Below are 23,834 nucleotides of genomic sequence, written 5' to 3'. Positions count from 1 at the left end.
TACCTTATAAGTTCCCTGTCCTATGGTTAATTTTTTTGGTTTCCTTTTGTAGAAGAAGATGCTGATGTGGAATGGCAAGAGTCGTGGATTGAAAAGAAAAAAGGTAAAGTATAGGATGGATAATGTTACACAGTCAGTGACCTGTTAATGTTTGTATTTTTTTAATTTAATAACTTTATACTTAACTTACATAATTCTTTTAATTCTATTCTTATTCTTGCAACTTTATTCTCGTGATTTACAGTACAAAATTTAATAAACGTTGTTTGTTTATGTTTTCAACTGTATTCTCGGTGTTTGGAATTGTGATGAAGCACTCTCTCATGTTTAATAGAGCGGTTTTCACTTGAGTGTCGAAAGTAATTTGCGTTTCCTTTGGTTTTGCGTTCACTACGCTTAGTGATTGGTTTAAAAATTTTGCGCCACTTTCTCGGCCAATCAGGAGTAAAACCAAAACCAATCGTGACTCACTCGCACACGTTTTCCCGCCCTTCGTGCCAGCTACATGTATTTCTTTGAGTTTTGATTGGTTCACTGGATTGTATGTGTTCTTTGTGATTGGCCAGAGTAATTACTTTGGTTTTGGTTTTACGACACTCAATTGAAAGCTGCTCTAATAGACAAGATTACTTAATTACTGACTGTTTTTTTTTAAACCTTTGTGGTGTTGCAGACAAAGATAATGAAGGAGACAATGCAGTTGTTGGACCTTTGCCACTCATGCAAGATGCAGCTAACCAGGAACTTAGAGAGTAAGGCTATATTTGTTTGAATCACTTGACCTTTAAATTAATATTACCGGTAATAATACTTCTAGCTCTGACTAGAGCTGTGATTAGTACAATGTTCTACTGACAGTTTTTCTGTTAAGTTGCTACTCAGTCTTGAACTCTCAGAATTAATATACTACGTTTGTTACAATTTAAACCAACCTCGTTGATGCCATGTCGGTGAGAGTCCGGTGTCTCAAATTATGTGTAAGCAGTGTTTATGAGAGCAGTTTTTCTTGAGTGTCGAAAGTAATTCGCGTATGCTTCAATGGCTTTGCTTTTTGGGACGCGTATTGATCTGGTTTAAAAACCTTACGCCACTTTCTCAACCATTCAGACTAACTAAAACCAATTGTGACTCACTCACAGACATTTTTCTCATGCTTCAGCCGACTACATGTATTTGCATCGAGTTTTGATTGGTTCACTTGGTTGTTTATTCCCTTTGTGATTGGCCAGAGTGATTACAGTGGTTTAGCTTTCACAACACTCGATCGAAAACGACGCTTACTACTAGTTAAGAGTAAAAACCCACCTAAAATTTAAGAACATGTTAGGCTAAAATTTTCATTTTAAACCCCCTTTTCATAAGAACCTATTTAGCCTAAAATTTTCAATAGGTTCTTATTTTACAAAAATGAAGGCGCAGATGGAAATACGGAAAACAAATTTTAGTTTAGACATGCATGCTAGTATTTTGGAAAAATAAATTTACTCTATGGTAAGCGTATTTTCTATGGCATGGTATTTAAAGACTTATGTGTATTCCGAGAAAATACAAGTGACAAGTGGGATATTCCATTTTGTTAAAAACTAGCAATGGTATATTGCAATTCCTGCGTTTTGATTGGTTAACAGGCAAATGGTATGTGAGCTCATATACCATTGGCCACAAATATGGTAGCCGATACCCGTCAACGAAACAGCTGGGGAGCTCAAATATTGCAATTTTTTGGGCGTTTTTTAATAAAACAATTATTCCACTCGTGCTTGTTGGATATGAGATCGTTATAGCCAACTTGGCGCTACGCGCCTAGTTGGCTATCTACCATCTCATATCCAACGCGCGCTCGTTGAATAATTGTTAAGTATACCACGAGAAAGTGTTGTGTAACTAGTATATTTTGCATATCACACATGCCCTGTAGTACCTTGTTATCTGTGCTGATTGTCAAATAAAGAACCCATTTAAATACCTAAGTAGCCTAAAATCCCACTAAATACCATTTCTATAAGAACCTATTGAGGCTAAGTTGGAAAAATCTAGGTTCTGATACGTGAATTTTTACTGTATTTTGTTGTGTCCTTAGTTTTGGTGGTGCGTTGTTACCTGGTGAAGGTGAAGCCATGGCTCAGTATGTCAAGGAAGGAAAACGAATCCCACGTCGTGGCGAAATCGGTCTCACAAGCAATGAAATTGCTACTTTCGAAAGTTCAGGCTATGTAATGAGTGGAAGCAGGTAAGACATTCAAATAATGATAATTGCGGGCCCAAGAGAGGCCCGCTCCTTCTCGACAGTGACCGCGGATTGCGTATTACGCGTGCGCGCCACGTTTATAAAGGCTATCTGCAAACCGGAAGTTGAAAATTTTGTTCTTCCACTAAGAACGATCGGAATGCAAAATGTGTATCAGACAGTTTGTCATAACACCGGAAGAGAAAAATCTTGTCTCCAAGAGCGATAGAATGCGAAAAATAAAGTTGTACTTAGATCGAGGCTTCTGTCTTGCAGACATTACGTTTTGCAGACATTACGTTTTGCAGACGTTGTTTTATTTGCTGGAGATCTGCTGTGTTGTATCACAATAAACTACGGCAAAGCGAATGATTCCAAAACGGTACTCGAAATAACACTGAAAGAGTTTGCCGACGGAGGAAAATAATTCTTACCCGCGTGCTCGACTCATTCGCAAAACTGTCAATCAAAAAAACAACTCTGATTGGTTCGCGGCAATAGGAAACGATAAAAAACATTCGTGACTTAAGCGTGACGCGTTACTCGACCTTACTCGGAAAATTCTTTTCCAGTAATAAAAACACTTCCCTCCCAGTACCTTCTCTTAACTGCATCGAGGCCCGCACTTTCTTACCTGTGGTTACCACTAGTTTTTATTGTTATTTAGCTAGAAGGTTTTCCCCAACAGCACGCGCTCTTATTGGCTAATTTGAGGTCACATTACAACTAACAATTAAAACTGTTTCCCGCCAAAAGTCTCTGAGCAGGCAACATTGCAAAATCTATGACGTCAAAGGGTAACATTACAATGTTGCCCGCGAATGTTGACCGACGAGCGCCATTTTTGGGGCCCCCCCCCCCGCATTTCAAGTCTATGTCGTGCTATATAACAAACACTTAATGACTGATCCCTCAGGAAACCAGTTAATTTTTCCCTTGATATTCTTGGAAAACAAAATTAACTGTAGGAGATTCGTGTCGTCAGAAACAAAACGACACGAAACTTGAACCTAACCAACTAATAATAGCTTACCGCACGCAAACCGGCGTGAAAGCTAACCACAAGCAAACTATCGCAAGCAAGTCGAAGTGAAATACAGGCTACTTTCAATTCGTTTCTGTGGTGTCGTCAGAGTGAATTTCACCCAAACGTTTCACTAACATTTGTCACATTTTGGCCATTGTCGTTTATTAGGGCATAAGGACATAAGGACACGGTGCAAGGAAATCAGAGCTGCTTGTTTGCATTATTTTGTACTTAAATGTGTGGCTTTCTTCTCGCTTCTCTTTACAGACATCGTCGTATGGAGGCTGTTCGTCTGAGAAAAGAGAACCAGATTTACAGTGCAGATGAGAAGTAAGATTTTCTTTGTTTCTGTTTACTAACTTTATTTACTGCAGGTATATTTTATTGTAGTTTGCCTAAGGAGGGAGCAGGGGGAGCAGGGATAGCGCAGTGGTGAGAGCGCTCGCTTCCCACCAATGTGGCCCGGGTTCGATTCCCGAACCTGGCGTCATATGTGGGTTGAGTTTGTTGTTGGTTCTCGTCCTTGCTCCGAGGGTTTTTCTCCGGGATCTCAAGGTTTTCCTCCCTCCACAAAAAAAAACAACACTTCTAAATCCCAATTCGATCGGAATCCGAGGGCCACAAGTTTGTCACTTGCAAGACTGTTACGTGCAGCCCTCGTTAAACAAAGTCGACTTATTTATTTATTTATTTTATTTTACTCTTGATTCCTTCTTCGTCTTTTGGTTTCACTAACGACCGAGTCGGCGTCGTAATCAGAAGCGCAGCACGTTTCGATCAAGTGAAAATCAAACTGACGGAGTCGTAAGCAGACTCGCGCTTTTAGATTGGCTACGTCATAAGCAAATGCTATGTTGAAGATGTTTCCTAATGTTTCCTCTTGTGGTTATCTTTCAGGCGAGCGTTGGCCATGTTCAACTACGAGGAAAGATCCAAGAGAGAAAATAAAATCTTGTCGGACTTCAGGGAGATGATCCATCAGAAAATCAACCACAAGAAATAAATCGTCACCCTTCATTGCCCTTCCCCCTTCCATAATGTGAGCCACGTGTGCTGCCACAGATGAAGAAAAGTCAAATGTAACCACACGATCCGATTCATTTTGAGCCTGCCAGACATCGAAAATTACAACGAGTACCAAATCTACTCATAGCAGGGATAGGAGTATGTCCCTTTGCAGCATTCCCTCTTTTTTACTTCTTCGCCATTAAAGAACAAGTAAACATATTGCAGAGACATTCTGAGAGACATAATGCGCATTACTTACACAGTAAAACTAATTTTAGGTCGTAGTTGGCAATATCCGCCATCTTAGATTTGAACGCCAGAGAAGGCCCTGGGAAAGAACTTGGGTGACGACTGTATGGTGCAACTGTATGCACTACGATCACGTGACAACTTATGGCGTTCTGCCCAGTGTTCGCGCCGATACTTATCGAAAACTTTAAGAGTGCTATATGAAATTACCGTAATAAAGTCTCACCTTTCCATCTCTTACATTTTTTTTTAATGAAAAAAAAAAAAAAAAAAAATTAAATATTTTATAACAAAAAAAAAAATTTCAGAAAAAACGCAGCGCACGAGGGAAGGTTGGGTTGAATACCGCAATATACAACGGCTTTCCTGTATTCTGATTGGCTGTATTTTCTATGGCATGGTATAAAACAAGTTATTAAGCCCCCTCCCCTACCTATACTAGGTGCATGGTCAATCACGATGAAAATTATGAACAAGGCAAGCTTACGCCCGTTAAGGTGTTCATCCACCATTTCAAGATACGTATTATTGTAAGTTAATCACATATCGTTGCAGTAAGTTGCACTAAGACATTTAAAAGTCCACTTTATTTCTTTGATATCAAGAGAAAACCCTTATTTTCTCTGTTGATACTTATTCTAACTGATGTACGATTTGAAATAATCCCTCCGTCTCTAATAACCCCCACCCCCTTCTACGGTCCCCCCGACCTTTCTTTTTTTCGCGGGATCGCAGGTTACTACGGTCCCTTTTCCCCTTACGGTAGTCAAAAATGTCGCTTGTTCCCGCAGAAGACTTGCCTTTTGTACAATTGTAAAATAAACAATTTTTACATACCATGATTGCTAAATAAAAGTGGACTATACAGGAAGGCGCTGCCTAAAAGGGGTACCATTTTAGTTCTAGAGGTATATAGAAGGATAGATTTTCACGAGTTAAAGTGTAGGAAAGCGTACGAAAAGGTGTTCTTTATAATATATATGAATTACGAGGGACAGTGTTTTATCGGGATATCCAAACACCAAAATCGAAAATACGACGTGCTGCGGAGTATTTTTGACGAAATTTGAGTTGTTTTTGGATGGGCGATGAAAGACTGTCTCGAGTGTTTGATATGTTTATCTTCTCAATCGAAACAAGAACTACGAAGAAATAAAATCGTAAAAATCTATGCTAATTAAGACCGGGTATCCAAACCTTAACGGTTATCATTTTCTTTGTTTTAACTTAAGAAATTAATAAAGAGTTCGAGAAAGTTTTTAAAGGGCCTTTCAAAATATCCGAAGAGACGCGCCTACAACTGATTCATCTTCGTATTTTAAGGGATTACAACAAATAGGAAACAAATATTTCAGGTAAACATAACATGGTAAAAAGCCCAACTGGCGGAAGGCAGACCAGTTGGCTGTCTTTTCTTGACTGTTGTGTTAGTTGTAAAATTAAGACTGGCCATACTAAGAAGGTCGAAAAAAGCCAAGACTATTTATTTGAATTGCTCATCTCGTTTTATTTGACAAAACATTTAAATAAAACAGCATTACATGCCATGAATTAAAATAGCGAGCAAGCTCACTACCAGTCCCCTTCGCAAATAATTGCCGCGAAAGACTGACTGAATGCTAAACACGTTTCGTAAACAGTGACCTTGAATTTTTACATTCTTTGACTTTTAAAAGCATAAAAAATATACAACAAGGTAAAAAGTCTCCTCTTTTTTATTATTTTGTTTTGGATTTTCCATTGGCCAGCAGTCGTTTTGTTCTTTTAAGTTTTTGTAGGTTCTCGTACACGTTTTCGCTCTGCGGATCCAGCTTTAGCGCCTTCTTGTAGAACTTTGCTGCTTGGTCGTGTTTGCCCCATCTGTGATATAACACCCCTGTTAAACAAACAAGAAGGGTTAGAAATTCAAATGTACGTTTAAAAAGCCTGGTTTTCACAAGCGACGCAAACACAAGCGCAAGCAAAAGTAGTTTGTGTCAAGTGAAAACGATCGTCGACATAAACACAAGCATAAGAACACGATGTTTATGAGTGTTTTAACTGGGCAGAAATGGCCAGACGTCTGTGCTTATGCGGTGTTTCGTTTTCACACGGCATAACGCACAACCGCAAGCACAAGAAAAGAAAAATTTGGATCCTCGTGCTTATGCTTGCGTCGAAGCCGTTTTCACAGTGAAATAGACGGATTTAGCTAGAGAACGGGAACGTCAGTTGACAACGACGCGCGCATTAAAAATGCCCATATATGGGTGTTTTTATGCGCGCGCTACCCATATATGGCTGTAATACTAGCGTCGTCATTTGTCAAATGTAACAGAGACTTAGTGATATTCTTACCCAGATTTCCATGAATTTCTGCTGAATTTGGGTTTAGTTCCAAAGCGTTCATGAATTCTTTCTCGGCTTCCTGCGAAACGCAACAATGATTAATACTCAGAGTTTTATTCCTGCTTAGTTAATAAATCACATTAACAATGCCTCTTCTCTGCACGTTTCATTTACAGAATAACATTCTGATTTTTAATCTTTTATTAAGGCCCGGTAATATGGGCAACATTTTTGTTCAACTTGTCTCGAAACATTGTTGCATTGCAAGTTGAACGAGTTGTTGCCCGTATTACTACCGCGAGCTCAACTTGTCTCGCAACAAATTTCAGTGTTGCAAGTCGAAAAAAATTGTTGCAAAAAGTAGAACTCGGTTCTATTTTGTGCAACATGTTGCTGCAACTTGCAACACCGAAATTTGTTGCGAGACAAGTTGAGCTCGCGGTAGTAATACGGGCAACAACTCGTTCAACTTGCAATGCAACAATGTTGCGAGACAAGTTGAACAAAAATGTTGCCCGTATTACCGGGCCTTTAATGGGGCTTTGTAACGGATTTTACCATATTTTTGAACAGCCAAAATTCATATTTGTCTTGCAGGAAACCTAAAACTAATAGTTAATTTTTATTAAAAATTGCTATATTAGAGCACTGAAACTGTTGACGAGCGTCTTTGGCTGCTAGGATGAAAATGGATTGCAGCTTGATAAATTAAGGCTTAAAATTTGAAGTTGTTTCCGCGCGTCTTCCAAAAATCTATATTTATAGCCATAGCTTGATTTCTATTCGCAAAATTAAGGTTATACCTTACTTTAGATGTTCAAAGATCATGTTTTCCATGGGTTGAAGGAACTGTGTCACGGATTTTAGCCACATTTAGGCATAGGAAACGGCCATCAAATCCGGTGAAATACAGAAAAATAACTGCTCAAAACAGTGAAGGAACATTCCAATAACACAGTTAATACAAAAGAGGGAACGGATGTTGAAAAGTGAAGAAGATTGAAACGGATTGCGATATGTGTTTTTGAAATATTGTTGGGCTGAACAGTTTTCAAAGTTAATCTCGTTCGATTGAGACATATGGTTTTGTCATTTAGATCCATAGAAATAATTTCTTCGTAAACATTAAGTCTCATAGCGAATATTTGGCAAAACTTCATAAAATAAACTTAACTCAGCCGTAACACAGCCCCTTTAAGTAGCTCCCTAAATACAACATGCTGACCTGGAATCTTTCCTTCTGTCCAAGCATGTTACCGAGGTTAAAGTAGAGCGTTGATTCATTAGGAATGTACTTCTTGCCATCCGTGAGCACAGATATCGCCTCATCTCTGTTACCTAGTGGTAAAAAGAAAAAAAAATAGTCATGGGCTACTTGCAAAGTTAAACCATAAAACAACAAAGAAAGAAGCACAAGAGAAGCACAAAACTGTCGAGTCACGCGACACGGCACCTTTACACTAAAGCACGTGTTTTATCGTGCTTTCTGTCCTGCGCGAAAAGGCTTTCTACAGGTTACATTTTCCCGGGCTTTCCCGCGTACCACCGGTTACAAGTTTTCCCGCCTTTACCACCGGCTTTATGTTCTACAAGATTGCCACCGGTTACATGTTTTCCCGCGCTTTGTGCCGGTTACATGTCTGTCACACGTTTGGCATTAGTTTGACAAAAATAAAAATTTCAGTCAACGGTACCTGTCCTATCAAGAAGCAATGCATGATTCATCCACGCTCCCACGTGATCATTCTTTAAATTGACAGCTGTTTTGAAAGCTGCGATGGCTTGTTCATGTTTCTTTTGATCAATGTACTGAAAAAAGGCGATAAAATTAGAATACATATTTAGAATAGCAATTTTTTTTTTGGGGGGGGGGGGGGGAATTCTGTCCAATGGGAAAGACGCAATGAGGTCAACCCTATGTGAGGCACCAACCCATAAAACAACGCCAGACCACAACGCCGGGAACTCTGTGCCCTACTCCTAACTATGACGTCTGTGTTCGAGCCTAATTAGGCTCCAGCGACACTTTAGGTTTCCGGTTTCAAAAGCATGAAGCGGCTAGGAGTATTTCTCTACTGCCCTAGTTGGGATGAGGCTAGTTCATCACAGGGATTACACCCTTGCGTTTTATTCTTCGGTACCTGTTTATACCTCTGGGTGGAGGGAAGCAATGTGTAGGCAAAATGTCTCGCCTAAAAGCACAGTGCAATAATCCCGGTCAGGGCTCGAACTAGCGAGGGCGACTTGGTGCAAGTCTAGGCTCGACCCAGAACCGCCCAATCTAATCGTTTATAGTCCACATGACTAGGAACTCCATAAAGTACCGAGGAGCAATAGCGTGGAACAGTCTACCCAGAAAGAAATCGACCGATCATTTAAACGAATTCAAGCAATTATTAACCAAATTTGACTTTACTAAAATGAATTTCGATTCCACCGCAGCCCTCATAAAACATAAAGTTAACAGTTACGAATACTATTAATAAGTTAAACTCTGAAATTCAATGAAGCATGCATATAATGTAAATATATACATAGATAAACGAAGTTTATAGTTTAGATATTTTAAGGATGTATATAAATTTTATTCCGTAATTAACTAATTTAAGTACACGACCCCACCAGCTCTGCTGATTAGTTTATCGTGTTTAAATAAAGTGATTCATTCATTCATTCATTCACTTCCCCTCTCCAATAATGTAATCCTTTTACAGTGGAACCTCTATATAACCTTTTCGAACGGTCAACGGACTGGCAAAATACGTTCGCTTAACTTCTTGTTTATTCAATTGAGGTTTTTTTTTTTTCAGGTCTTACCAAATTTCCAAGGTTGAAGAATGCGTCTGGATATATTCGTCTGTGTTGTATCGCATTGCTATAGCATTTTTCGGCTTCCTGAAAAAATGAATAATCTGTGTGAACAAAGTACCGTACATTACAATAGTCACGCAATAAACTGCACTCTCACAGCTGTGGTAAGACAATAAGTCACGCCAGGAGCTAAAATATGACACGTTATTGGAGTAATAATGCTACCAACAATGGATCACCGTCACGCAAGAAACAACAAGGAGAGCAACAATAAGCCATGCTAGAAGCCACAGTAGCCCACGGAATATGTACATTAGGCCACACTAGAGGCTACAAGTCGCGCAATATTAGCGGCTAAGGTAAGTCACGCTAAGATCTACAATATGTCACGGTTGGAGCTACATCTAAAAAAAGTCACGCTAAAAGCTTACTGCATGATTAGATACTACAATCGTTTACAATTGTTCTAACTACTTACATCAGATTTGTGGAGTGCTGCCTTGACAGTTCCTAAGTTCATCCAACCAGCAGCAAAGTTATTGCTGTTCACAATAAATCATCAGTTAAAACATATACAACACATTTATTCATTAAGATTCATTTTTTTTCTTTCTAAGGTCATTCCCCTGTTTTGCATTGCGCCTCCTTACTGCGCAGAATTTTATGCGCCATTAGCGCGCGCACAAACAAAATGGCGGTTCTTTTTCTATGCGGCTTTCGTCGCGAGAGAAAAGGATCGTCGTTTTCTTGTAAACGAGTATGCTGACCTATCATTTTTTTTCTCGTATTTTGAGTGCAACGATCAACTTCTTTTTATAAAATGAATACAGTTCAATTTCAATGTTTGAAAAATTATTTATCACCGGAAACGTGTACTTTGCCAGTATTCGGGATATACAAGGTCTTCCTGCTCCTAAACGAATATGGTACCCCCAGTTTTATTTGTAAATTTAATTTCCTTTAAGGTAAACAACCAACAGGAAAAGTTTGAATGCAAATCTATGTTCAGTTCTATTTCAGGGGAATAACCTTTCGAAAAAGAAAGAACAAAATCCCTTTCATGTATTTTCGTCTTGCTGACTACATGAAGAAAGCATAAACGACAGTCTATACAATCAGAACATTTTAACATGTAGATAGATAGACAGATAGATAGTTTATTAATACAACTTCGCAACCTAGAAGGTTGAATTACGTCATATTTACAAATTTATAAAGCGATAAAAACTAACGATAAAATGTAAAAAATTAAAAAACTATACAAGAGTGATTAAAATCAAACTTAAGTACATTAGAGACAATAAAACTATTTCTAAATCTATAAGTCTTAAAAACAGGGTTAAACTGGCGTGACTTTCTGAGGTTATAACTACTAAGATTCCGTGGGGGCGTAAATTCCTCAGCCTACTTTAGGGTTAAACAATTTTTCCGTCAGGGCTTGTCTTCGACCCGACAGAGTGACTAGACTTGCCTTGTCGAGCGCTTCTTCATACGTAAAAAACGGGAAAATGATGCGCATCGTCCTCTTTTCACTGCTTCTAGCTTACGAGAAAGATACGCAGGTAGACTGTCATTGAAAACTGGACAGGCATATTCAGTGATAGGGCGGATGCAGGTACGATAGAACTGTACTAACTCGCTAGGACCTAGGCCTGAACGCTTTAACTGAGAAAGAGTAAAAAGTGTAAGTAAGACATACTTAATTTCCACTGCTCTTTCTAAAAGTTCCTCTGCTTCGTGATATCTTCCATTATCCTTAAAAGAAAGCAAAAGAACGCCTTAAGACCCACGTCTCCTATTGTCTGCAATTACAAACACAAGAAGTCGAGCAAATGGTAAATCTTCAAAGATGTACTCCGAAAACGTTTGAGTGTTTTTGTTCAATAAGAAACTGTGAAACCTTCGTAGATGTTGGCGAAGTTTGGCGTAGTTTGAGAGAGATAAAAGGAACTGTGTCACGTATTTAAGCTAAATTTAGTCATGGAAAATGACCTTTAAATTCGTTGAAATGTAAAAATAATCCTAGACAATACAGTGAAGAAACATTTCAATAACACACCAAATACAAAAAAAAGGTACGGATGGCCAAAAGCGACGAAGATTGAAACGGATTGCGATATGGGTTTTTGAAATATTGTTGGGCTGACCAATTTTCGAAGTTAATCTTGTTTGCTTGTAACTTTAAATAATAATGACCTTGTAACACATTTGGTTGAAATGAAGCTATGATTTTTTCATTTAGATCCACAGTAGTGATTTCATGGCAAACATCAAGTTCCATAGCGACTATTTGACAAAACTTAATAAAATAAACTTAACTCAGCCGTGACACAGTCCCTTACAATAAAAACTGTAGAGAACGATGCAACGGGGCGCTTAACTGCAACGTTTGCAAGAGTGCAGAGTTCTCAAAAGGGTTGTTACAGGCTTAATCTCAAAGGTCGCGTAGAATTGTGAAAATATGTCAATTAAATAACATTTAACCTTTACCTTTATTAGGTTTCCCAGATTATTCAAAGCCTGGTCATATCTTGGATTCAATCTGTTAGAAATAAATGAGGTCAAAAAAAGCAAACGAATTGATTTTAAAAATACAGTGAAATTCCGATTTCTTGAGCCCTTAGTTTCTCGAAACTCTCCATTTCTCGAAGCAATTTTCTTTTCCCCTTGGATAATGCTTCTCTGTAATTTTACCCCCGATTTCTCGAAGCAATTTTCTTTTCCCCTTGGATAGTGCTTCTCAGTAATTTTACCTCCGATTTCTCGAAGCAATTTTCGTTTCCCCGGAGGCTCCAGAAATCAGGGATTCTACTGTACAGAAGGGCAGTTCACACCAGCGTCTAATGTTGCAATTATTCGAGACCTGTGCGTGTTCTTGGGCAATACATTTTGACTCTTACAGACAGTGACTCTCTTTACCAAAAGGTATAAATGGTACCGGTGAGTTGTTGGGGTCCCCTGAGAGAATTCTGGGGGTAACCCTGCAATGGACTAGCATCCCATTGAGGGGGAGTAGCAGTATTCCTAGTCTTTTCATGCTACAAAAACCCGACTTGAACCTTGTAAAGTTCAGAAAAAAATGACTCCCTTCCTCAAAAGTAACGACCACCGCCCCGGATTTTTTTTTTTTAATTAGACGAATCGATAGATCCTCGTATGGTACCCGTTTTTGCTACCCGAACGTGGTGATAGGAAAAGGCTGCTACAGCCGATGCATTCCTACACATGTCTACCTGATCGCTTCTCTATAAAACGTCTCCGCGACTTCGACTTGTCCCTTTTCACCTCGTACTTTGGCAATGTTGTAATGAACCTGTCGAGGGGAGAGAAAAGAGCTCAGATGTAGTTCAAAAATTTTGATAATACGCTCCATTCGTACCTTCCTTTGTATTTGCTGTGTTACTAAAATGTTCCTTCACTGTTTTAAGTGGTTATATTTTAGTATTTCACTCAATTTGGTTGTAATTTTTCTTAATATGCCTAAGTTTGACTTAAATCCGTGACACAGTTCCTTTAAAAACTTCGAGATGAAATCTGGTGTCTGAGAGTCAGGGTTCAACAATGTAACTTGTTTCAAAAGTTAAAAAATCATTCCGTTACCTTAGCATTCAGCGGACAAACTGACATCCCAGAGGTGAATAATGTGTCCTCATCAACCCATTCAGATGATCTCTAAACAAAGAATCATAGTTCAGTTTAAATGAAGATCGTTTGAGAAGAACAAGAGAAGAAGCTGGTCAATTTTAGTCCTTTCAAAGTAAACGAATTGAACAGTTCAAAAACATTTTGTCGTGTCTTACCTGTATTGTTCGAGCCATATACAAAGCTATAAGCAAGCCGATACCGAATCCTAACACCTAAGGAACATGGAAAAAATCACATTATTTATGAATCTGTTCGCGCTAGAAAAAAAGGTGCACATTACTGGGAACAAACAACGAAAGTTGACTGCCAAGTCCCATCCGTTTTTCATGGACTCTCGTGCGCTCTCGTGAAATTTGAATCCAGGCAAATTTTACTGTATCAACCTTTGGGTTGCATTTCACCCCCGGTGACTGTCGTTTGTTTAGCTTTATTCCCCCTCTTGCCCCTACTTAGTAATAGAATGTCATTGACGAGAATTTGCCGATCATGCCCGAATGTAGGTCGAACGCAATTTCCGAAAACACAACTTAAAGAAGATCAAAAACAAAAGCGCTTTTGTCTTCCAAAAATGCAACCATAACAATAGGCAAAGTACTAAAGATAGTATGCGAGAGTCGATGAGATATTTTCCACTGTTTGGCAGGCAGATAGCATTAACTCTTGAATACTGTCAGTTCTTTTGTCAAGCGCTGATAGCCAATAATAATAATAATTTAATAATTTGCTAATTTATATAGCGCATATTTTCATGTTCTGATCAATAGCGCTTTACATCTTATGAAAATAAAAATAAAGTTATAGATTATAAAAATACTTCTTAAAAAGATAAGTTTTAAGTTGAGATTTGAAACAGTCAAGTGATGTCGCTTGACGAAGCTCCACAGGTAGAACATTCCAAAGTTTCGGAGCTGCCACTGAAAATGATCTAGCTCCCAATGTTGACAGCATCTTTCCCTTGGGATGGTCCAATAAGGGCATGCCAGTAGACCTAAGATTGTATATGTGAGTTGACGAAAATTTCTCGAGAGTTGAGAGAGCTTTCCAAATGAGAGTTGACGAAATTTTCTCGCCCCAACACTCATCCCTTTAACTTTGGGGACTCCAGTTATCGAGTTGTACTCAGGCTTGAGGTGAAAAGTGCACTCTATAAAGCTGGTTTTCACTAGCGACGGAGTCGGGGCTCGTCGTAATCAGAAGCGCAGAGTGTTACGATCTAGTGAAAATCAAACTGACGGATTAAGCAGAGTTTCCATTCCGCTTATGACTCCGTCGCTTATGCTCCAGTGAAAACAGGATTGTCGGAGTCGCAAGCAGAAAGGAAGCACTCGGAGGGCCTGAGAGTTACATTGTGATTGGTTTGTTCTTCCGCTTCTGCTTGAGACTCAGTCAATCTAGTTTTCACTGGATCATAAGCGAAGGAGTCATAAGCGGGATCAGTAGAAAATGAAACGTTCTGATTATTCCGACTCCGATTCCGTCGAGCTTGACTCTGCTTATGACTCCGATTTTCAGATTTTTACTAGGTCGTAAGCGCTCTTACGACTGCGATTACGACTAGTGAAAGCTAGCCTTATAATCCAACATTGTGGCAGATGTACATATTGCTTACCTTCTTCCCCGTGCGATTCTTGCTCAGTAACGTAAAACCGATTACAGTGATGAGACAGGAACCAATACTGGAGAGATACAGCACTCTTTCAGCCACAACAAAACCAACAGTGAAGAAGATATTTGAAGCAGGAAGGAACGGAACAACCACTAAAGCGAGACCCATGGTCAAGATCCTAACAAAAATATAAAAGCAACGTTATCAAGGATAATTGTCTTCCAGGAAGCTGGTGTGACAAAGTTGACATTCAAAAGTCGAACTGTCCTAAATTTAAAGGGGTACGTCACAGACAACGCCTCTTGAAAAGGAGGGCCAATTTTTTAAGTTGACAATTTGTAATCTGTCTTAATCTTCGTCAGTCGAAACCAACCTTGTTTATTTTCGGGTTATTGTTACTCCATTGCTGTTTTTCTACGTTAGAAAACTGCTACTTTGAGGTTTTAAGTCTAATCACAAAATGACTTAAAACACCGTGACAAAGCTCCATTAACTCCTCGTTTGCACAAATGTAAATAGCCAACTCACGCTATTGTCTTCAGCAGAAATCAACTTTTAATTTGACCACTACAATCTGTACTCGTTTTTTCGCTTCTAACACTAGTATTTTGTTTGTGTTAAGAGGAAATCCGCCAGGACTTCGAGTAGTTATTGGACAAAATTATGTACCAAAACTATTTACACCTGATTGCAAGCTTTTGTGTTACTGCTTCAAATATCTTATCGAAAGAAATCTTTTCTAACAACACCACACATCGAAAACACATTTTGAAGTTCCGCTGAATTCCACTGAATCGCTTAAAAGATGTAAGCTTTTGCCCATAGCTTGTGAACTTTAAATATCATTTTCTCAGACTCTGATAAGAAATTGTTGTACCAGAATTATTTCCACCTTATTGCAAACTTTTTTGTTACTGCTTCAAATATCTTATCAAAAGAAATCTTTTCTAACAACACCACACATCGAAAACACATTTTGAAGTTCCGCTGAATTCCACTGAATCGCTTAAGACGAATTTACAAAATGGCTACACGTGAGATTTTGCCCATACCTTGTGAACTTTGAAATTCATTTTCTCAGACTCTGATAAGAAATTGTTGTTGGTTTCATCACGGATAATTACTTACATCTTTACCTTTTATTAAGGGTAGGAAATAACGCAATAGGATTTAAATTATCCTGGAAATTGATTTTTGTCCAACTTTAATAAATATTACTCGACTTCCTAGTGGATTCCGTCTTAACCATTCTCAAACTCATTAATAATTCATCTAGTTCTGAAAACAGAGGAAATCGGAACCGTGACGGTGGTTTGGAAATCTGATCTTAATTAGCATATATTTTTAAGATTTTATTTCTCCGTTTTCTCCGTTGTTTTAGTCTCGATTAAGAAGATATATCAAACACTTGAGAGACTGTTTAATCCCATTTCCAAACACCTTGAAATTCGACAAAAATTCTCCGCTTCACGTTGTATTTTCAACTTTCTGGGAAATGTGATAAAACAATCTCTCTCGTTTCAGGTAATTAACTGACACTTTCTTTGACTTTTCTAAGTGTGCTTGTAATCTGCTAACCCATTGTAGCCACCTTTTTAATTCCTTTGAACTTTTCTAGTCGAACTGGCGGGAAAACCTGTAGTTAGGCCAAAGTGGACCTCAACGTTTAAACCCAGCTTAGTGTTAATCTCTTTTCAAACAACCTGTCTTAGAGTAATATTAAAATTAATAAATCTCAACATTTCATTACAGCATACCGTTTTATTTGTAAACTCTTCCCGCACACGCAGTAGACGAGGAGCGCGAGCAAAACCGCCCACAAACCAACAACACAGAGCATGCGCGGATCAAAGATGGACTTGATTAATGGTACACATCCCATTGACCAATCAAAACACAACCACTGTGGTACAATCAGCAGCCAGGCATTGATAGCATACAGGTAGTTATAGTTGATGACCTGTGGAGAGAAACACATTACAGTGAACAAAGTTTCAACAAGCTAAACCTGAAGGTGTCTCCAAATGAAGTGAATTCAGATATTAATTTAAAGCAGGGGAGAAAGAGATCTATGCATAGGCTGTACAAGGTGGTTGTAGCTTTTGTGCCTATGGATGAAACCTTAGAGTGTGTGACCAAACTACCCAATCAAGTAAAAGCTGTAAGCAGTTCTTCCATGCAGTCTGCTAATTGTACTATATATTAGAGGGCCGCTGGTTTTTCAGTTTTTTACTGTCACGTGTTTACCCTCATTAAATAAAATTGTTAAATACTTTCGTGGCTGGTCTGACACGCATGTTTCGTCTCCGCCAAGAGACTCTTCAGAGACCTTTCGGTGAAAGCTAACTCGTCGAACATCGCGTTCGAAGTCCCGCTAGCGTCAAAATGATGGTGCAATCTGGCCTTACATCGCGTAAGCATTCCCAATTGCGTAACGTGTAAATTGTTAAATACTTTCGTGGCTGGTCTGACACGCATGTTTCGTCTCCGCCAAGAGACTCTTCAGAGACCTTTCGGTGAAAGCTAACTCGTCGAACATCGCGTTCGAAGTCCCGCTAGCGTCAAAATGATGGTGCAATCTGGCCTTACATCGCGTAAGCATTCCCAATTGCGTAACGTGTAAATTGTTAAATACTTTCGTGGCTGGTCTAAATAAAATTGATTATTATTAATTATTATAATTGTGCTGTTCAAGATCGTTTAAACTCTTGAAACTATGGATGAAATCTTAGTGTACATAATCATTCAAATCAGAAAAGCTGTTTAAACAGTATTTTCATCTGTTTGCTGTGCTGTGCAAGGTTGTTCTCCGTTTTGCATTTATGCAGTACTGCTTATTATGCTGTACAAGGCATTTATAATGTTTAATGTTTGTAAATGAAAACCCAGTGTGTGTCAGTTCACCTGAAAGCTATTGAGCAGTAATCTCACCTGTTCAAGACTGTTCTTAGTTTTATCTCTGGTGATAAAACCCTTACGTGTGAACATTCATTAAATGAAAGCTTTTTAGCAGTATTTTTTTTCATTATTTGAGATTGTAGGATCAGTTTGGCCACTACTGAGAGTACAAAGTATAACTAAAGAGCATTTTAACCTGTGTAAGCTTTGTTCATGTGAGCAGAGTGTTGCTTACCCTCACAATAAGAGACTCCTCAAATGACGCAGGATTATCAACCACTTGAAAAACCGGAGGTGATGAGCCCATGATGTGCCAACGACCAAGCAGAAGAACAATGCCTGTGAGAAACAGGACTACTTGACGACAAATGAGATGCTGTATCCAGACACGTGGTTCATCTTTCTGCTGTAAAAAGGATAAGATCTACCAGTTAAAAAATACTAACAAATAAAAATAATTTCTTATAAAGTTGAGTTTCTACTTTGGGACACTTTAAAGTGCAGTACCTCTCGCATGGTGAGAGTTATTCCTGTCCATACATGAGCACTACTGTTTACAGTGTACATTAATATATACTTTAAAATGAGAACACCCTTCTGATGGAATGAGTCATGATCTACTAAGAATATTATTTTTTCTAGTATCATACATGTACACATGCAATCAGGAATTGAAAAGAAAAACTTCTAGCTTGCCCTATCGGAGCAGCTCTCAAACTTTGCTTATCTTTGCTTATCTTATAATGCTTATCCTTTTTTACGATTGAGTCACTGGATCACTTGCCTGGACAAGTGAGCATGAGAAGTTTTTTGCCCAGGGGACTTTTTTGAGCCCTGCCAATAAATTCTTTTCGATGTAGCTTTTTGCATGCATTACTGGCCCATGATACTGACTTGAACATCAGTTCAGCAATGCTTTCCATTTAGGGAACACTGAGTTATTTATGTTCCTGTCCACCTGAGGGTACTGCATTTGGTTAAATATGCTAGTATAATAATAATTATAATAATAACTTTATTATTGTGTCAAACTGTAGTAGCTGAGGGGAAAAGTCCCCTCTACTAATTGTAGTATGGGAACACCTCACACAAAGGGACACTAAATGATGCATGGTCCTGGACGGACATGCATAAACACTCTACTAATTACTGTACTGAACTGCTGCACGGCCCCCAGGCACTTCCAATAAATAGACACTGAGTCACCCATTACGTTTTAGCAATGTACCTTTAAACCTCCATTTTTGACCTCTTTTGTAACAATTTTTGTTAACAGCATTAATGGATCAACTTCACATGCTACTATGACATCATACACACAACAGATTCCCTGCAAGGTAAAAGGTGACAGACTCTGGATTAGGCAACAAAAATGCAAAAAGCAGTAAAAACATTTTGAGTGGAGTTCATTTTACATTGACTGGATATTCCTATGCATGTTAAGAGCCCCTGGTCCCAATCACAAAAACATTCATAAACTGATTAAAATAGACACTGAAAATTCTGGTTATAAGCCCTGAGCTTATACAACATCATTAGGGGTTTTGAATGGGCTTATAAACAGGGGGGCTTATATCCGGGGGCCTTATAAGCGGAATAAAAAAAAAACCTTTTCAAAAAGAGCTTCGGCAATGGTGATAGCAATACGTTTTTAAATTAAAAAGTTATAATAAAGCAATATTTAGCCCTGTTCAGTACTGTCATCCAGCAGAGGGGGGCTTATATCCAGGGGGGACTTATAACCAGATGTATTTTTTTGTTTCCAAGTATAAGGGGTCTATAAGCATGCTGGCTTATAAGCAGGGAGAGGCTTATTTACCAGAATTTTATGGTATTCAAATATTAAAAATTCAGTCCAAAGGACCCGCCAGAGGCTTTATAATTGGGAAGCAAGAATGACACAGTGGCATTCAATTCCCAGACCAGACAGCATCATTTGGGGACAGGTTCATAATTATGGGGGCTAATAAGTTTGCTGTTCGTTCTCATCCTTGTACTGGGGGAGGGGGTCCTTTGGGTTCTTCATTCCTCCACCAAAACCAACACTTTTAAATTTACTCCCAATTTGATTTGGAAACCTAATATTTTTATCTTTTTATAAAACATGATGTTTTAATAACTATGTCATTCACAAGATATAAGCTAACAAATGTTGCTATTGCATTATCGCTTTTTGACTGGCTACATAATATTACCAGGACAGTTATTCCTTGCTCCTTACAAAGCATTGCCATACAGCAAAATACCATGCTTAGCGTGAGATGTTTCCATGGCAACTTATCAGGGGATCCATTGTCATCATAATCTATAAAAAGTACATTAAAACATTAAAGACACGTGCAGTAATACCTCTTCAGCTTTCCATACTTTTTTCCAATTTTTTTTTTCAGGCCATTTCTATACAGGCAAACTTTAAACACAACTGCATGCCATGAGTTTAATTGAAACAATATTCCTGTTGTATATGTTGTGTTTCAATTTTACTCTTGGTTATCAAGCTCTAACCCCTTACCCTTTTATATACCATTTTGACAGAAATTGTACCCCTTTTGTATACCTCAATTTTACTAAAAAAAGGTACTCCTTTCATATTTCATGTAACGCTTAATAAATAATTATTAAAATAATACAGCCATAAATTCCGTCTGTTCGAAATATTTTAATTAAACATGGGGCCCTTTTAAATACCTACACACTGTAAATGACAGATTTCCATATCCTTTCATATACCTAAACTTGGGAAATGGCTTCCCTTTCATATACCTGAAGGCTGAAAAAAGGGGCCCCTTTAGGGCGGAGCTTCACCGTAAAGGCCTTTATAGGGAGTTCCCCCTTCCTCGGGCTACTTACAGTAAAACATGGGTTTTTAGGTAGTCACTGTGCACTACACAGAAAATTAATATAATGATATTTATATATTATAAAATGTTTAGAACTTAGAACTTACAAATAGAATTGAATCTGGAATCCTACAGTTTTAGTGACAGGAATAAGTTATCAACTTAACAACTGCATGTAACAAGGAAGCACAATATTAAATTAGTAACTCACCAACAAAGTAAATTAATAACTCACCAACAACACAGCATCTTCCATAAAACAGAAATGAGAGAATAAAAAAGAGTGCACCCAGAAGATCAGCCCTACCAACCAAACCAGAAACCTAAAAAGACAAAAAAAGGTAGTTTATGACTTTGTAATAATTAGTTTTACTGTTCATGTGTGTTCTTGTTTTACCAAACTAGGGAGGGGTGGAGGGCTTAATAGAGCAGGATGCCTTATCAAAAAAGCAAAATTCTACAGGGATTAATTCAGGGTTTTTAAAACAAGCCAGCAACTGCTACACTGAGTTGACTACTTGATTATATGTCGTCGGTTACTCTGGTCATAGCAATCAGCTTATGACAAACAAGCTTGGCACTGCTACAGCCGCCTACTCTTCCAGTTGCTGAAACCTAATTTCAAAACATTTTTTACTATATAAACTGCAGTGTTTTTAGCGAGTGGTAGCAAATCGATAAAAATGGTATCACACATGTGTGGTATCATTTTGACCAATCAGCTCGCGGAGTTTGCCATGTTTGTTTTAATGTTTTAATGCTCAACGAGCCAAAGTTTATCGATATGAAGTCGAAACATCTTCAGATCTTCTTCGGCAATCTTTGGTAATCTTCAGAAAACTTTGGAAATTATCGGAAAAGTTCGCAAAATGTTTGGAAACATTTGTACGACCTTCAGACAACATTTTGAAAATCTTCTGAAATCTTCGGAAAATGGTCGGAAATCTTCGGAAAATTGTCAAAAACATCGTTATTAGTAGGATTTTATAATAAACAGAATAATACATGGTTGCTTGGATATATGAAATTTATATTCTCGTGTTCAAAACGGATATCTCACTCGTTCGCTGCGCTCACTCATGAGCTATCGATTTGAACACTCGAAGATAAATGTCATATCTCCGCGCAATCATGTATTATCCTCTATGTACCGGTAATCGCTGTTTATAAGGGCTTAATGTATCAGTCAATTCCAAGTGAGATCATGCCCCCCAGGCAACCCCCCAGGTATTTGACTTTTTTTCAAAATGTCTGTCAAATTCCCCACTATGTGCGCCAGTTGCATGGTCAAATGCCCCACCGGTCGGGGCTGAAATGTCATTGTGAGTTGGGTTTTCTTGTTAACGCCAGGTCAAAACGGACACTCATGCCCTGTTAATGAGCCGATTTTAATGGAAAAAGATACGTTGAAACTACTTTACATAAACGTAACCAAATACTAATATCACACACTTGAGCTTGCTAGCGTTTTAGAGTTTATGACACATTTTGTTGACGGTAAATTGCCCTACCATCCAGGCTTCTGTTCATTCAAATTCTCCACTATCTGGGCCTCAGTAACGGTCAAATGACTGGGGGTTGCCCGCGAGGATGATCTTGCTTGGAATTGACTGATACATAAGAGCTTTTATGGTATTGTTTGTGGTTTGAACATGATGACATATAAAATAAAAAATAAAAACATGATGACATTGTCACTATGTTGGTGGACATTTGCAACAAGATTTCTTGCTTCTTTTATTAATTTCATCACCATGACTACTGCATTTTTGAGGGTGGTAAATAGGAGGAGGTCAGGGGAGGGGTGTGTCAACATGTCGTTACATGTACTGTTTGTTCATAGCAAATAAAACCTGTTGTTTCATTTTTCACAATGATCTTTCACATAGCTAAACTTCACGCCCCCAAAGACATAGTTCATGGAAAAAACTGATTTTCATTTCATGGAAAATAATTTGCAACTCACGAACTTACAGTGATTAAATCAATATTGGGTCAGAAGTAAAATAGTCATTTCCTAGTCAAGGCAAAAATATTTCACAGCTTGTGAAAATACCCTTTGCCACCTTCACTTTTATCATTTGAATACCTAGGGATTGGCTGTAAATCATCAATATTGACAACAAGAAAATTATTTCATGTTATAACATACAAAACAATTATTTAAACAATAATATTTATTTAATAAAAAAATATATTGGTCTTGCCACACAGAGACCAAGTGTAAAAAAATTAATTTCTGAAGCAGGAGAAAACAATCAACTTTAAAATAAAGTAACTCTCATGAATTAACTTTGAAACCATTAAAAATTTAAACATTCGGGTAATCAAATACAATGAACCTACCTGCTACAAATTTGGCATGGAAGAAAATAACATTAAATAATAATCAAATGTCAAAATTACCAAACGCTCTCAAAGCAAGGTCAAAGAAATAAAATTAACGGTTAAAAAAAGAGAAAAAATATTTATACTTACACTTTCTGTGTGAATTGGATGGACTGCAAAGACAAGGGCGCAGACCAAACTTGCTTTAGGCGCCGGAAATTGAGTTCTTGTAACTTCATTATCATAATAAACTGTGACACTATTTTTGCCACTGACAAGAATCGAAAAAAGTTTCAGACACAAAATTGACACCACAGCATGGAGCATGACATTGATAACATGGAATCCCCAGGGTCTTAGTCCTCCTGCCAGCCAATAATTGAATCGAAACGTCAATACTGCAAGAGGACGATAGCTTTTGTGGCTTGTGTTTGAACTCACGTTCGCGCCCCAGAAGTCGTGAAAAAACAATTGCCCAAGCGGGATGTCGGGTTTCAAGTCCTTGTTAGCTACGATTGCTTCCGAATCATCGAAGACAAAATTACCTTTGCATGAATTAAAATAACAAAGTACAGAGACGCAGCAAACGATGACAGATGCTACATTAAACGAAAAGTTAGGAACGGGTAAATCACTGTCGATTTCGTCGCCTTTCGTCACAAAGTCAAGATTATTTGAAACCTCGCGTTCCTCTCCAACCAAATCTTTTGCAGTTCTTCTTCGCAGTTTGTAGCCATTTGCCCTGTGCCTGGATGCCATGGAACGGGTTTCTTCTTGAGCTAATTTGAGTCAATATTTTTAACCTAATTTCCAGCGGGTGTAACGCACCATTTTCAAACAAAGCGCGTATGGATGTTTTTTACCCAC

The 23,834-nt window shown here is 38.3% G+C and overlaps 2 protein-coding genes across 2 annotated transcripts in view; one reads left to right on the top strand and one right to left on the bottom strand.

Moving 5' to 3' along the window:
• Positions 1–4,742, top strand: part of LOC144662615 (uncharacterized) — a 13,486-nt gene extending 8,744 nt beyond the window's left edge. The window contains exons 7-11 of the mRNA XM_078523467.1: positions 53–103; positions 674–752; positions 2,081–2,230; positions 3,522–3,584; positions 4,152–4,742. Coding sequence (XP_078379593.1) covers positions 53–103; positions 674–752; positions 2,081–2,230; positions 3,522–3,584; positions 4,152–4,257 — 449 coding nt within the window. The 3' untranslated portion in view covers positions 4,258–4,742. The remainder of the gene's footprint in view (positions 1–52; positions 104–673; positions 753–2,080; positions 2,231–3,521; positions 3,585–4,151) is intronic.
• A 1,251-nt stretch (positions 4,743–5,993) lies between these two features.
• On the bottom strand, positions 5,994–23,829 carry LOC144662551 (protein O-mannosyl-transferase TMTC4-like). Its single transcript, XM_078523388.1, has 18 exons — positions 23,118–23,829; positions 20,875–20,962; positions 19,995–20,104; positions 19,028–19,129; positions 18,035–18,205; positions 16,659–16,861; positions 14,905–15,079; positions 13,451–13,507; positions 13,251–13,322; positions 12,884–12,963; positions 12,141–12,192; positions 11,350–11,405; positions 10,129–10,192; positions 9,657–9,734; positions 8,534–8,648; positions 8,065–8,177; positions 6,849–6,918; positions 5,994–6,387 (listed from the first exon to the last, which is right to left on the bottom strand). Exons 1-18 carry the CDS (start codon positions 23,724–23,726, stop codon positions 6,230–6,232), a joined length of 2,373 nt encoding a protein of 790 aa, XP_078379514.1. The 5' UTR covers positions 23,727–23,829; the 3' UTR covers positions 5,994–6,229.
• Between the last annotated feature and the right edge of the window lie 5 nt (positions 23,830–23,834).

This window comes from Oculina patagonica, chromosome 8, assembly GCF_052425735.1.
Source record: "Oculina patagonica isolate OP01 chromosome 8, crgOcupat, whole genome shotgun sequence".
NCBI classification, from domain to species: Eukaryota; Metazoa; Cnidaria; class Anthozoa; order Scleractinia; family Oculinidae; genus Oculina; species Oculina patagonica.
The sequence above is the reverse complement of the archived record's forward strand: the minus strand, read 5'-3'. Positions and strand labels throughout refer to the sequence as shown.

Excerpts from the sequence above, each read along its gene's own strand:
- LOC144662551 (XM_078523388.1), bottom strand. The coding sequence starts at position 23,726 with ATGGCATCCAGGCACAGGGCAAATGGCTACAAACTGCGAAGAAGAACT. Across the intron at positions 8,649-9,656 it reads TCTTCAACCTTGGAAATTTG|TACATTGATCAAAAGAAACA; the intron begins GTAAGACCTGAA and ends GCCTTTTTTCAG. Across the intron at positions 6,919-8,064 it reads GACAGAAGGAAAGATTCCAG|GAAGCCGAGAAAGAATTCAT; the intron begins GTCAGCATGTTG and ends TGCGTTTCGCAG.